This window comes from Cryptomeria japonica, chromosome 11 (genome assembly GCF_030272615.1).
Source record: "Cryptomeria japonica chromosome 11, Sugi_1.0, whole genome shotgun sequence".
NCBI lineage: Eukaryota > Viridiplantae > Streptophyta > Pinopsida > Cupressales > Cupressaceae > Cryptomeria > Cryptomeria japonica.
In genome coordinates this window covers 337,741,402-337,754,681 of record NC_081415.1, presented here as the reverse complement: position 1 = coordinate 337,754,681, position 13,280 = coordinate 337,741,402, and the positions used below count along the sequence as shown (strand labels likewise).

The 13,280-nt window shown below is 34.7% G+C and overlaps 1 protein-coding gene across 5 annotated transcripts in view; it reads left to right on the top strand.

Moving 5' to 3' along the window:
• LOC131074919 (uncharacterized) overlaps nt 1-10,441 on the top strand; it is a 158,081-nt gene extending 147,640 nt beyond the window's left edge. For 3 of the 5 annotated variants that reach the window (XM_058011660.2, XM_058011676.2, XM_058011687.2), the window contains 2 exons: nt 8,410-8,450; nt 9,992-10,441. In XM_058011660.2, the coding sequence (XP_057867643.1) occupies nt 8,410-8,450; nt 9,992-10,040 (90 nt within the window). In that variant the 3' untranslated portion in view covers nt 10,041-10,441. The remainder of the gene's footprint in view (nt 1-8,409; nt 8,451-9,991) is intronic. The other 2 variants (XM_058011667.2, XM_058011682.2) reach the window with 1 other exon arrangement.
• The last annotated feature ends 2,839 nt before the right edge of the window (nt 10,442-13,280 follow it).

The following is a 13,280-nucleotide window of genomic DNA, read 5'->3' as shown; positions in this document are numbered from 1 at the left end:
ACGTGCTACAAATCTAGCTTTATATTTTTCAATACTACCATCAGCATTATGTTTAATTTTAAACAACCATTTAGAAGAAACGACAGACTTACCTTTGGGTCTGGGTACAATGTCCCAGACATTATTCTTGATGATAGACCCATACTCTTCATCCATGGCTAATTTCGAAGCATGATGGGACATAGCTTCTCCGATATTGTGGGGTTCAGACTCAATTATATTGCACATCACAAAAATGTAGTTGGCGTGATTTTGAACACTTTTTCTATTCTGAAAGTTCCTCTAGGAGCAGCAAACCCTTCAGCATCTTGAATCATATTTCTAACCCAAAGTGGTCTCTTCTTGCAGACCACAATATCCTGAGGAATATCGGTAGATTGCATGGGTTCTGATGAGTCATTCTGAACTTCCTGATTTGGAAGATTAGTAGACTCCTCCTGTAACTCAGGGTTAGCATCAACAATTGAATCTTGATTTTCCATCACCATATCATTATAGTTGGTTAATGAACCTTTAGATCTTTTGAAAGCAATATCTTCTTCAAAAGTTACATCTCTACTTAACTCAACATACCTTTGACTTGAAATGTAGATCCTGAAGGCTTTGGAAGATTCGCTGTATCCTACTAGGATGCCTTTCTTTCTAGATGGATCTAGCTTGGTTCGTTTTTCTTTAGGCACATGAACATACACAGGGCTTCCGAATATTCTTAGGTGACTGATGTCTGGTTTGATTCCAGAAAAGGCTTCTTCAGGTGTCACATCCTCTAGGACTCGATGAGGACATCTATTTTGAATATAAACTGCGGTTTTGGATGCTTCTGCCCATAGAAAAGGTTGCAAGTCCTGATCATGTATCATGGCTCTTGCAGCTTCAACAATGGTCCTATTCTTTCTTTCAGCAACTCCATTTTGCTGAGGGTTGTAGGGAACACAGAACTCCCTCTTAATTCCTGCTTTAACACAAAAGTCATAGAAGCTACCTGAGGTGTATTTACCTCCATTGTCAGACCTCAAACATTTAATTCGATTTCCTGTAGTATTTTCAACTAAGGCTTTGAATTCTTTAAATCTGTTTAGGACTTCTTCAGACTCTTTAGTTTTAAGAAAATAGATCCATGTTTTCCTAGAGAAATCATCTATGAAGATAACATAATATAGGAAACCGCAAGGAGATGCCACAGACATAGGACCACATAAATCTGAATGAATAAGTTCTAACCTTTCTTTAGCCCTACTATCGCTTTTATGAAAGGGATTCTTTACATTCTTACCCATTGCACAACCTTTACAAGTATCATCATGAGATAAACTGAGGTTAGGCATACCTTTGACCATTTTATCGAGAGTGGGAAGAGCTTGAAAGTGAAGATGACCCAATCTTCTATGCCATAGCTCGCATGATTCAGGGGTCTCATGAATGAGAGCTTGAATTGGATTAGCTGCAAGCTTATATAAACTATCACATCTATTTCCAATAATACGAGCATATTTGAAATTAGATTTCTTAGGCCAAGCGAGTACTTTCCCTTCAAAAAATGCTATTTGCAAACCTTTATCTTCTAAAGCCGAAATGGAAATAAGATTTCTTTTAATACCAGGTACAAAGAGAATATCACAGAGTTGTAAGGAAATACCAGAATCTAGCTTTAAAGAGGTAGTGCCAGAACCTTTTACCGAGTATCGAGCATCATCACCGATTACTACATGAAGATTGGTGTCTTTTTCAATCAGATCTGAGAGATGCTCACGAAATCCTGAGATGTGTCTGGAGGCACCACTGTCAAGAATCCACGTATTGCTGTCCGTAGGAACATTGCTGGAAAGAGCAGAGATAAGAAGGTAGTCTTCACTTTGTTCGGCAACTTCATTTAAGTTGGCTTCCCTTTCCTTTGGGTCATTCTGACAATCTCTGGCATAGTGACCATATTTGTCACATCTGAAGCAACGAATGTGGGAGGAATCTCTTGACTTTTTCCTTGGATCATAGGAGGAGGATCTAAAATCTTTGCTTCTCTTCTCTTTCTTCCAATGACCACCTTTCCTAGATTTAGATAAGAGAACATGATTATCTTTGAGAGAGTTCTTGAGTTTTCCTCTTACCTCAATTCGAGATTCCTCTTCGATGCAATTAGATTGAAGACGTTCAAAGTTGGGACGATCTGCTCTTCCACCAATGCTACGAATGAATGGTTTCCATTCATCGGGTAGGCCATTTAATGCAATCATAACAAGATCTTTATCTGAGATTTGGCAATCAAGAGTGCTTAGCTTGTCCTTTAGTTCATTGATCTTCATGAAGTAGGCTATGATTGAGTCTTCTTCTTTCATTTTCATGTGAAGAAGTTGCTGTCTTAGGGCAAGAGCCCTGCTGAGATTGTTGACTTCATACATCCCTTCCAAGTGTTTGATCATTTCTCTGGCAGATACAAACTTTGATATGACAGTGACAAGATGATTCTTGACGGACTCAATTATGATCCTTCTAGCTTTGAGGGAATCTTTCTTGAACAGTTTCAGCTCTTCAGCATCTTCTGGAGGAGACAACCTTTCTTCTTCTACAAATTTCAGTAGATCATTTTCTTCAAGGATCAATAGAATACGAACTTTCCAAGCAGCAAAATCAGTGGCTCTCTCAAGCCTATCTTCAGCCGTCAAACCTGACATCTTTAATTTGAACACAAACAACAGCTATATGCAACAATTGATTTGCCAAAATCAGAGGTTAATGACACCTATAGCTCTGATACCATGTTATTTTAAACCCTAGGTATGTTAATCAGATTCATATATTTGATTATGCCCTAGGTTGTAATCAGATTTGCAGTATTTAATAAGCCAACATAAATCAGAAATGAAACAGCAGACAAACAAGCATACCCTGGGAAAACCTCCGACAAGGAGGAAAAACCCAGCATGAAAGACCCACAGGTCAGATTATATATTCTCCTCTAAACATAAGTACAATACTTAGCTTGAATCTGATCTGCACATATCAGATCTGTTCCTTGTATACTTCAAAGGCTTGCATCAAGATCCACTATGTCCTCTTGGACAATTTCGCACCAAGCTGAACAAGTTCTCAATCTTCCTTAAGTTCGCACCCTTCTTAAGACTTCGCACAGCAGAGCTTAAATCGCCTTGTATATTATCGAACTTGATTGACTATTGACTTGCAAATTTTCATTTACTTGTATGCATAATTTATTCTTTCAAATGTAAGTCGGCCTCCTTGGATTTTGGCGCCAATGTTAAATGGCGTGAGTTTAGTGTGGCAATGAATAGGGTCACGTCACCCTAGGATAGGACCCGGTCTTAAGATGGGGTTCGGATGTTGCCTTAAGGCAATCCGAACCCCTATATCTCTAGTTACAATTAACACACCACACATTGTGATGTCTTTTCAAGGTGGTAGTGGACCAAGTACCCCGAGGAGACTGCAAGTATGGTAAAGCATATAGCCACCTCATGGCAAACCAAATACATCATAAGTATAACAACCCCCACATCCTTATGCCCCCCAAGGCATTCATGCCTTATTTCCCTCCTTATGACCCCCAAATGCATAAACAAGCCATGCAACAAAGGTCACATAAAATCCCTTGTGATCACTCTCATAACGAGAGCCTCTCACTCGAGGGCTGTCACTTCTACCACCCACAAGACCATCCTCTCTCCCAAGAGTAGGAGGCCTTGGTTACTCCCAAAACACAGTTTTCATACAAGAGATAAAAATACAAAACGCATAATAATTTTCCAAAAGAAAAATACAAGAGAACAACTTTTTTCCACACAAACGATCTTTCAACATAATCATGCAACATGAAATAATACAAGGAGAAGATAAACCAACCTTCAAACTGCCCAAAGGTATGCTAGTCTAGTTGAGGATGAGCAACCCAAATCCACAAAACTTGTTTCCCTATAGTCAACCAAATTTCCTACACCAAATCTCTTTTTTTTTTTCAAAATTGCCTTGTCTCCAAAAATGGAGAGTGGGTGATTACCCGCAAAATCTCACATTCTTGCCTAAGAAGACCTCAGTGAGAGTTCTCACAGGTTTCTAAAATTGAAAAAGGAAAAAGTCCAAAAAAGCTCAAAAGAGATCCCTCATTAAAAAGGAAAGTTAACTAACCTAGATGTTGCCTTCTAAATTCAATTTTCGCACATCTTAGAAAACTCACTTTTTAGGGTGACTAAATAGTCACATGGGAGTTGTCACATGCCTAAAATTACTCCTAACCCTTAGGTATATCTTATGGGCTCTAGAAAACACTTTTAAACTACCCCTAGGTGTCCATTTAACCCCTTTTAAACCCCTCTGAAGTTAACTTTCGGGTCAAACCTAAGTTGACCACCCCAAAGATTCTCTACCCATGGCAAAAATAGAACCACATTAAATTATTTGAAAAAGCTATGGTTAAACAACTCCCTCCAAGAGACAATTCGAAAATCAAGACATAAATCCACGCATGTGTCAAGTGACACAATAAAATACTTATACAAAATTACACATGAAATTTTGTCTCTTGTCGGATTTACACAAATAAATAAATTCAATCTAACGCACATGCACATTTACTTTCACAAAATAAAATATGATACAAACGGGGTGTTGTCTCTCCAAATAGACAAACCCTGGTTTTACGAACGTACATAGGTCTAGGTTTGGTTCTCCATAATATTTCCATGGTCACATGGATAATTTTTCCTGCGCATCTCAATTACACATTAGTACTTCCAAATAACCTCATATAACATTTAAACACATGAATAAGAATACACGTCAAACACTCTGCATACCATATACATTTAAACAAATCGATACATCTTATTTCCAAATAAATCCACATATGCAGTTATCATAATCCTCATAATTTTAATCCATACATAAAACATACATCCTATTTCTATCATCATAGTGAAGTCCTGCAAATCCAATAATGACATATATTATCTCAAATTTATCCTATTATGGAATCATATAGAGTTCTATATCATAACGCATATAAATGAAGCATCAACATACGTCAATGTTATCCAAATCCTGGGATCCTATAAATTCTAAATCCATAATGCATAAAAATGTACACCTCAAGGTGAAATGATTCCGTAACCTGGTTCATTTACTTTTCTCACCAAATCTATCTGTCTAACATAGCCCATCCTATTGAATTATAGCACTTATTAGTAGGGTCAAACATGGTCAACGAAGTTAATCAAAGCTTGGTTGGGGTGGGCCTTACATAGATCCTATGCGTAATAGTGAGAAAGCTAATGTTGAACATTCAGTGATTATCAATGAACCTATTTTAGAAAACGTTTGCCACAAAATATAGTAATGATTCATTGATGGTGAATTCTGCCCAAGACTACCTTGTTTTGACACATGGGGGAAGACACTATCATAGAACATCCAATTATGATTAGTAAATACAAAGATACTGAAAAATCACAACCCCTCAATTAGTTTGTGGGACTGGTTGTTGAAGTAGAATGTGAACAGAATTACAAGTATGAAAGAGTGAAATGTAGAGAATGTAGAATATATCAAGGAAGAAGAAGAAGATGGATGGATGGCAAAGTTTGTCGACAATGATGGATATTTTTCAACATGTGCATCCTGATTATGATCTAGTGCTTAAAGATTTAGACCTTGATGGTCTCTCAAATTCAGAATCTCAGGCTTAGTCAAATAAAGGCTCATTTGATGAGGATCAAGAAGTGTTCCAACCACTAGGTGCACAACTGATGTGAAATGTGGATCCAACAAGTCAAAGAGTGGTGAGTGAGATTTTCTTTAAATAGCTTCAGCTTTTCTTGGAGGATGATATTTGAATTGAGTTTAGGGTGATGCATAGCAAAGACATAGGTTAATAGGATAAAATCCGATATGTGGTGGTTACTATTCTACAATAGTGCGCCGATGATAGGATCTTGCTAGAAATCTTTGGAAGCATGCATTATTTTCACTTGTTAGAAAGGTTTCTTCTTATGGAAGATGATCATTTGGATCCAATGCATATCAAGCAGTTTGTGCTGAATTTTTTGTTTCATGATCATTCCTACCCACTCAACCTTGGGTCTTTAAGAAATTTTTGTGGATGCTTTTATGCTTATGCAATCATAATCAGTTTCTCAACATAAAAGGGTTCCACTTTTCCCAACATGTAAATGGTCAAGTAACCCACTTAGTTTCCCCTGGGTTGTATTTGTTAAAAAAATGCTTTGTTTTCTATATTGTTTTGTGTTGTGTTTCCCAATTCATGATGTATTTGTAATGTAGTATTGTGTTTCTCTTTACATAATGCAAATGTTGTGTTAGGTGATTCGGAATGCTCATCTTTAGATATAAGTGAATCCATTGCCCAACTGATAAGGCACTAGTCTACTTGTCAAACTAAAGTTTCTGTAGTTCTCCTATGTTGCAAGTATGGACTGTGGTTTCTATAGAGTTGTACCCAAAACAAAATTTGATGAATTGTGCTACATTATGCTTGTTTGCCATCATATTAATCAATTGTCTGTGTATTAAGTTAAAGTCAGTAATAGTAGTTTCAGTCAAGTTGTAAGTTATGGCCAGTATTTTTACTAAAGAATTCTCATAGATTGATTTTGGTCATAATATTCTAATTTAAATATGAAGTTCTTTACTATGGTGGTTGTGACTTGGAGCTGCAAAAGAATGTATATACTATAGGCAACTTTGTAAGCTTGCCAGTTAGAATGAATCATGTCTTGGAGGAGTCTTTTTAACAATGAAGTTAAATCAGTTTATCATGCTATACATTGGCAATCTAGTTACAATGTTTTTATCATGAATTTTGGTGATCAAAATGATTGAATCATTTTTAAGTTTAAAATATAAACTTAGCACACTTCAGAGATATTTTGTCATTTTTTTGAATTGGTGGTGAATGGCATGCAATTGTGCCATAAAAGACAATTGAGGAAGCACATCCTTGGTAGCTTAATCAGTACAATAGACAAAAAATATGAATAAAAGTATTTTCTTTAGACTTAATCATATTTTTTGAAATCAATGATAATAAGTAAAATCATGCCTAGATGGAAGTTGGCAAAAATGGCCTAATTTTCTTTTTGGTTTAGTGACAGTCAGCAATCAGAAATTGTGCTTAAGATCATCTCAAATATTAAGTAAATAATGCCTAGTCAGAATGGTAAATACTAAAAAGAGTCTTTTTCACTGCTCAAATCAGCTTGTAATAGCATGCAAAAATCGTTCCTAATAAATGACAATTTCATTAGGAATTTGTGCTGTAAAATATGACGAGTTCATCAGTGATTCATGCCTAGTGAAATTGTGCTCTAAAATGGGACGAGTTTATCAGTGATTTATACCTTAAAAGATGAGTGCATTCAACACACAAATCAGGTGGCACAATCATCCAAACATTTCCACCCGATAATCACATTTTGATAAAATAATTGTCTAAACCCTAGTCGTGTGCTTGTCTAATGAATGTTTTTTTTTTTTTGGATGAAATCATGGCTTGTGGAGGCATGCTTGCATGAATATAGAAAATAAATGTAGGTTTTGCTTGCATATAGGCACATGTATATATAGAAATTGCTTATGAAATTTTGAATGCAAAACCTTAGTGTTCAGGTGTGAGTGGGGATAAAGAAAATAAATTTTTGAGATCAAAACTCAGAAAGGGTTATTACTTGTGCATCTTTGAAAAAAAAAGCTTTCAAGAACGTTCAAGATGGTGAGGGAAAAATGATGAAATACATTAAAGAGGCTGTTTTTCAAACAGGAATTCCCTCTGCCCCCTTAAAATTCAAGTTCAATGACGTCATCATGGATAAAGGTTTCATAGTATTTGTTTAAAAGTATACACCATAATCAAAATAGAGGAGAAGATTCATCAAACATCAACAGAGTCATTTAGGGGCACTAATTCTAAGTCACTATATATGAGACAGTCGATTATATTTATGTTGTCTCCTTGTAGATTGTCATGCAAGAAACATGAGCTTTTAAGGGATAAATTGTAATAATTTTAATTGTTAGTTAAATCAACAATCGCATGTAGTGGATTTCTTGTTAGTGGAGTATTTTGTAATAAAGCTTGCATGCCATGCAAACAGTTGTAGTTAGATTAAAAATATAGTTAATAACTTAATTGTTTTCATTTATTTTCATGCAATGCTTTGCAAACAATAGAAATAAGTACCTATTGGCACTGAGTTTAATAAAAACATCGTCAAGCCAACCTATTGCTAAAATTATGTTCACCGAGTGTTATTGTTAAATCTAGAATTCATCATTCAATAGAATTTACTATGCTTGCTTTGCTTTTAAATTACGGTTGAAATGTTTCTGTATGTGCTTTTATAAATTAAAATTTAATAACTATTGAAAGCTTTGTATTGCAAATCTCAGGTTTTACTTATAACAGTTGTAGCATTGAATGCAAATCTCAGGTATATGCTTACACCTATCCAATGCAAGTATACTTGCCTTGCTTTGTCTATATTTTAATTGAACAACATAAGCATGTAGTCACAGGATTTGTTTTCAGTCCAAAAACAAAAAATCCTTGTCCGGACATGAAAGAGGGTCTCAGCCTATTTACCTTAGGCTAACTTGAAAAAAGACCTTTAAATTTTATTCAATATGATCATATGAACTGTCTTAGAAAATACTATAAAAAATATAAATAAACAATTACATGTTGCCTATTTATAGGTTAGTTTCTATTTACAGGGAGCTTTTTTTTCTAAGTAGTAGAGCAATCCTATTGCACGCACATTTGTTTTATTTTGTGTTGCAGTGAAAGATGTGAATTAAATCTCGTAACACATCTTCAAGAGGAGCTGTTTATTATTAAACTAGATAAACTGAATTGACAAGAGATGTGTGGGAGATGGAGCTTATAATACTACAAATGCTTAAGAATCTTGTATGTCAAGGAAAGGATCTAAGAAAGGTTAGTAAACAACTTGGCTGCAGAGAAGTTGGAAGCTAGATCAGAATTTTAATGATCAAATTGGAAGGGTGTCATCCTACGGTCCAAAATTGTACTTCGAGGTTTTGTAAGTTTTTTAGAGTAACACCCATGACACCTATGCACACAAATAAATGTGAATTTTGGATTTCCCTATGCCTAGGTTCTACGTCCGAAGAAAATGGGCATGCCTCAATTATTTAGTTCAAGATAGGTCATGCAACTGGTAAAATAAGGCCTGGCATTGAATATGAATGTCTTATAATTGTTTAATAGGCTGATAAAATCAGTGCTTATTTAAAATGATCATTGCACTTTCTATCTCTTTTTTTGCATAATCACTTAATATATTTGCAACTATGTTATTCTTAACGTGTCACAATAAATGTTGCATATGGATATTAACGTTACTTCCATAACAGCAGAAGGTTTAAAAAATAAATGTGCCCTTTAATATTTAGTTGTGAGCTGGGGATACTTTCGTCAATGTGGAGAAAATGACTAGTGCCTGAAAATAATTGCTGAATGAAACTCTGAATTGATTTCTGTATATATGGTGTATTAACCTCCAAAGATATCTAATGCACAGAATTGGAAAATCTGTGTTGTGCTTATTGAGTATCTTCCTTCATGTTTGTATCTGTTGGCATTTCAAATGATACACAATTAGTTTGATGGGAGTCTGAACAAAGTTACCAGAAAGTACTGGCATCAGAAATTTGTTTGTGTTTTTTCTTGTGATTTTCAAGCACGGTGGTGAAGTTTTTAGGTTTAGCAAAGTAAGCTGAAGTTGCAACCTTGAATTTTCTGAATGTGGAATATGTCTAGAAACATGGTCTGTTGGTTTTCTATTTTGTTATTTGTAATTGGAATATTGCTTTAGGAACATAGTTTGTTCCATTTCATTTACCTTTTAATTTTATCTATGTAATATTTTTACGAAGGGGTTGTGATGAATTACGATCCAGAGAGGTGGGCATATTTGTAGCTGCTAATTCATAATCTGGTTCTCTGCAGGATGACCAAATTACTTCAGTACACAAACTGTTGGGTAGACACTCGATGACAAAAAACTGTGGCCATAGTTGAAGGTTCACCATGATGAGTGTTTTGATTTTTTGATTTTAATTTATTTTGTTCTATTAATTATGACAAATTCATCTCTTACAGTTTTAACTGGTAAGTTACCTTTAGTATCAATGTGACATTAATCTGATTGGTTGAGTTACTGAGTTCTTAAACCTCCCTTTGCATTCATGGCAACATAAGCACAGTTTATGCTGAATCCTTGCCACCTGAATTGTGCCCAAATTCTGTAATTAAGTGCTCTGCATTTTCTTAATGCCAAATTTTGAAGGGAAGATAACAATTTGTATTTATGGATATTTAGAAATGACTGCAAGTCCCGTAACAGATTGTTATTACAAAGTTGGCATTTCTGTGCTTTTTACGGAGTGTTTATGCTTAGAGTGCTGAGTGTCATGCGGTTAGCATTTATATAGGGCAGGGATCTCTTTGGGGTGTTTCAAGATTAAAGTGAGATAAACTAGGAATCTTGCAAGTTCTGTTCTCGCTGCCCTACACGATTCCATCCCTGAAGGATTTTCTTTGCTATCTCTTTGTTGCTATTATATAAGTCAATTGCTAGCCTTTTAGTTGATCTGTGTTGAAGTCTTTGTGTAACAATTAAAGATGAAACGTAGGGCTTGACTTAGCAAAAATGATTAATAGTTTCTTGATTTTGTTATGGTATGTGGGCTCCCTTGGAGCTGCCTGACTTTGTGTACGTAGGGGTTTATAATTTATTTCATTTCGGAAAATTTGAAATTCAGCGGGCTTTTGCCATGTTGGTATATGCTTTTATTGTTTACTATGATATTTGTAACTTTTAACATAATTTATATTTGTTGTCCCATTATTTTCAATAGCCTATGGGCTTTAATAAATGAATGCTTTGTATGGAAAGAAAATCTAGACAATGACATTTAGCTTACAGCAAGCATTTATTGGCATGATAAATGTGGTGTTGCAACAGGCACTGTTTTCTGCTAACAATCTGGATCTGTTCCAAGTGATTTGTTAGGGCAATCAAGTCTCTGCTTGAAGACTGAAAAGCAATTTAGTGTTTTTGCAATGTTTCACGGCATTTCAGGGATGAGGAAGCTAGGACATTTTTCAGGACAGCAGTCTACTGGCCATTTTTTAGGGACTGATAAGTGAGAAATATAGCAGCAATAAAAAATAAAACAATTTTATTTTTGATTTCATTGTCCAAACTCAATAAACATAACAGAGGGAAAAAGTATGGTACTAAGTACAATTATGCTTCATCTGAGCTATCAATACCAAAAGAACTGTATAAAAGAAAAAGAAAGAGCTCCTTGAATCCAGGTCACATTGTATGTCAAGCTGTGGTTCCTAAGACAATCTTCTCCCCTTTTGGCCCTGTGAATTGTTTAACATCAGAATCAACATACCAACGTGTTGATACTTGGGAGTCCGCCATTCTTGGGGTCTCAAGGCACAATGAACTACAAGTAGGGTCTCCGCTCATAGAAAGGTAAGCTTGTTCCTCTTGATTGTAAGGATAAAGTTATAGGAGGATCAATTTCCTTTATGTAGCAAAGGAACTAACATCTTGTGAGGGCCTATGGTAAGCTATCTCAACTTTGGTATATCCTTCTCATGCCATTTCCACCATCTAATAGGGTATTTTTTGTGGAATAGTGACCCATTCTACCTTGAGTGCTAAATATATGACCTTGAAAATTGACAAATTAAATCCTTTGCCTTTGAAGTCAGTCTAGTTGCATCCTAAAATTTATAAACCTTTCATTTATCATCATTATTAGGAGTTTTACCATGCCTAGATGCGTAGCACTCGGGATTAAGAGCATATGCAACGATATGAAGGGGGTTTTCATTGAGTTCCACCTTTTCATCACAATAGGCTTTTCATGCTTGTTATAGAATTATTAATTAGGATTTGCTTGCCTACTTCTTTTGATTAATAGATTTTGTATCAACACCTTTGATTTTCTTCATGATAGGAGATATAATAAAGCAAATATAATTGCAAGCAATTTTAAAAAAAAATTACAATTTTTTTTAAAAACAACAGAGAAATTAAAAGAAAAATAATTATATTAAAATAAAATATATTAAATAAAAATCTTATTGGATTGGGGAATGATCCTATCTTAACAGATTAGAGGGATCTTTTAGATTTCTTCTTTTTTTTTAAAGGGAAATAATGCAATTGATGTCTAGTGGTTGCTCACAAATATTTGTATGCCTCTAGCATTGTCCTTTGGTCTCATCACCTATGCTTTTTATAGCATGCATACAATATGGATTCTAGAAAATGTACTTCTTACTGCATCCAATTATGAAATGAATTATATGATAAGAATAAGTTGAATTTATCTCAATTTTCACAACAGTAGGATGCTTATTCTTCTCTATGATTAACTTCAAAACGTTAAATTGGTAATTAATAGGTCCACAATCTATGTTTTGACGATGTTGCATAAGATAGGGGGTCCATTTTTTATTTATTTATTTTATTTTTTTCGAAATAAGGAGAGCATGCAACATGAAGTGGATGCCATAGACTAATAAGGAGAGTGTCACATGAAGTGGGATGACAAAGACAAATAAGGACAGTGTGTCATATGAAGTGGTATTACGTTCTCATGTTGTTACAAACTCTATATTGACATTATATATGTTCCTCTTGTAATACAAATGGCTTTCTGATGAGCACAAATTTATGATGAGCACAAAATTATATTGAGGGGATGGGAGTGAATCAATATAAAAATTGTCTTTTATTTTTATAACTTATTTAATCACTTCAAAAATTTAATAATATTAGTACATTTGTAAGATCACAATTTATGTGGAAACTCTTGTGGAAGAAAACCAACTCAATAAGACATACAAATGTCCTATATTTGAAGAACCAACCTCAGAAAACCACGATAAAAATATTGGTTTATATAAACTTGTCTCTAGAATCTTTGAAGGATTCAATCTACCGTTCTCCGATATTTGAGCACCAACTCAATAAGACATACCAATGTCCTATACGAGGCACCAACCTCCATAAATTTCTTCTCGAAATTTTTCAACTATTCTTTTAAAAAATAACTTTATGTTCATCAATCTGCTATAATGCTGTTCATAAATCTATTACAAATCTGCTATTATGCTCCTCACAATCTCCTTATACAATCTACATATATTCCCTTTAAATTCTGTTCTAATATGTTCTATAAACATGCTCAATTATACTTAATAAATT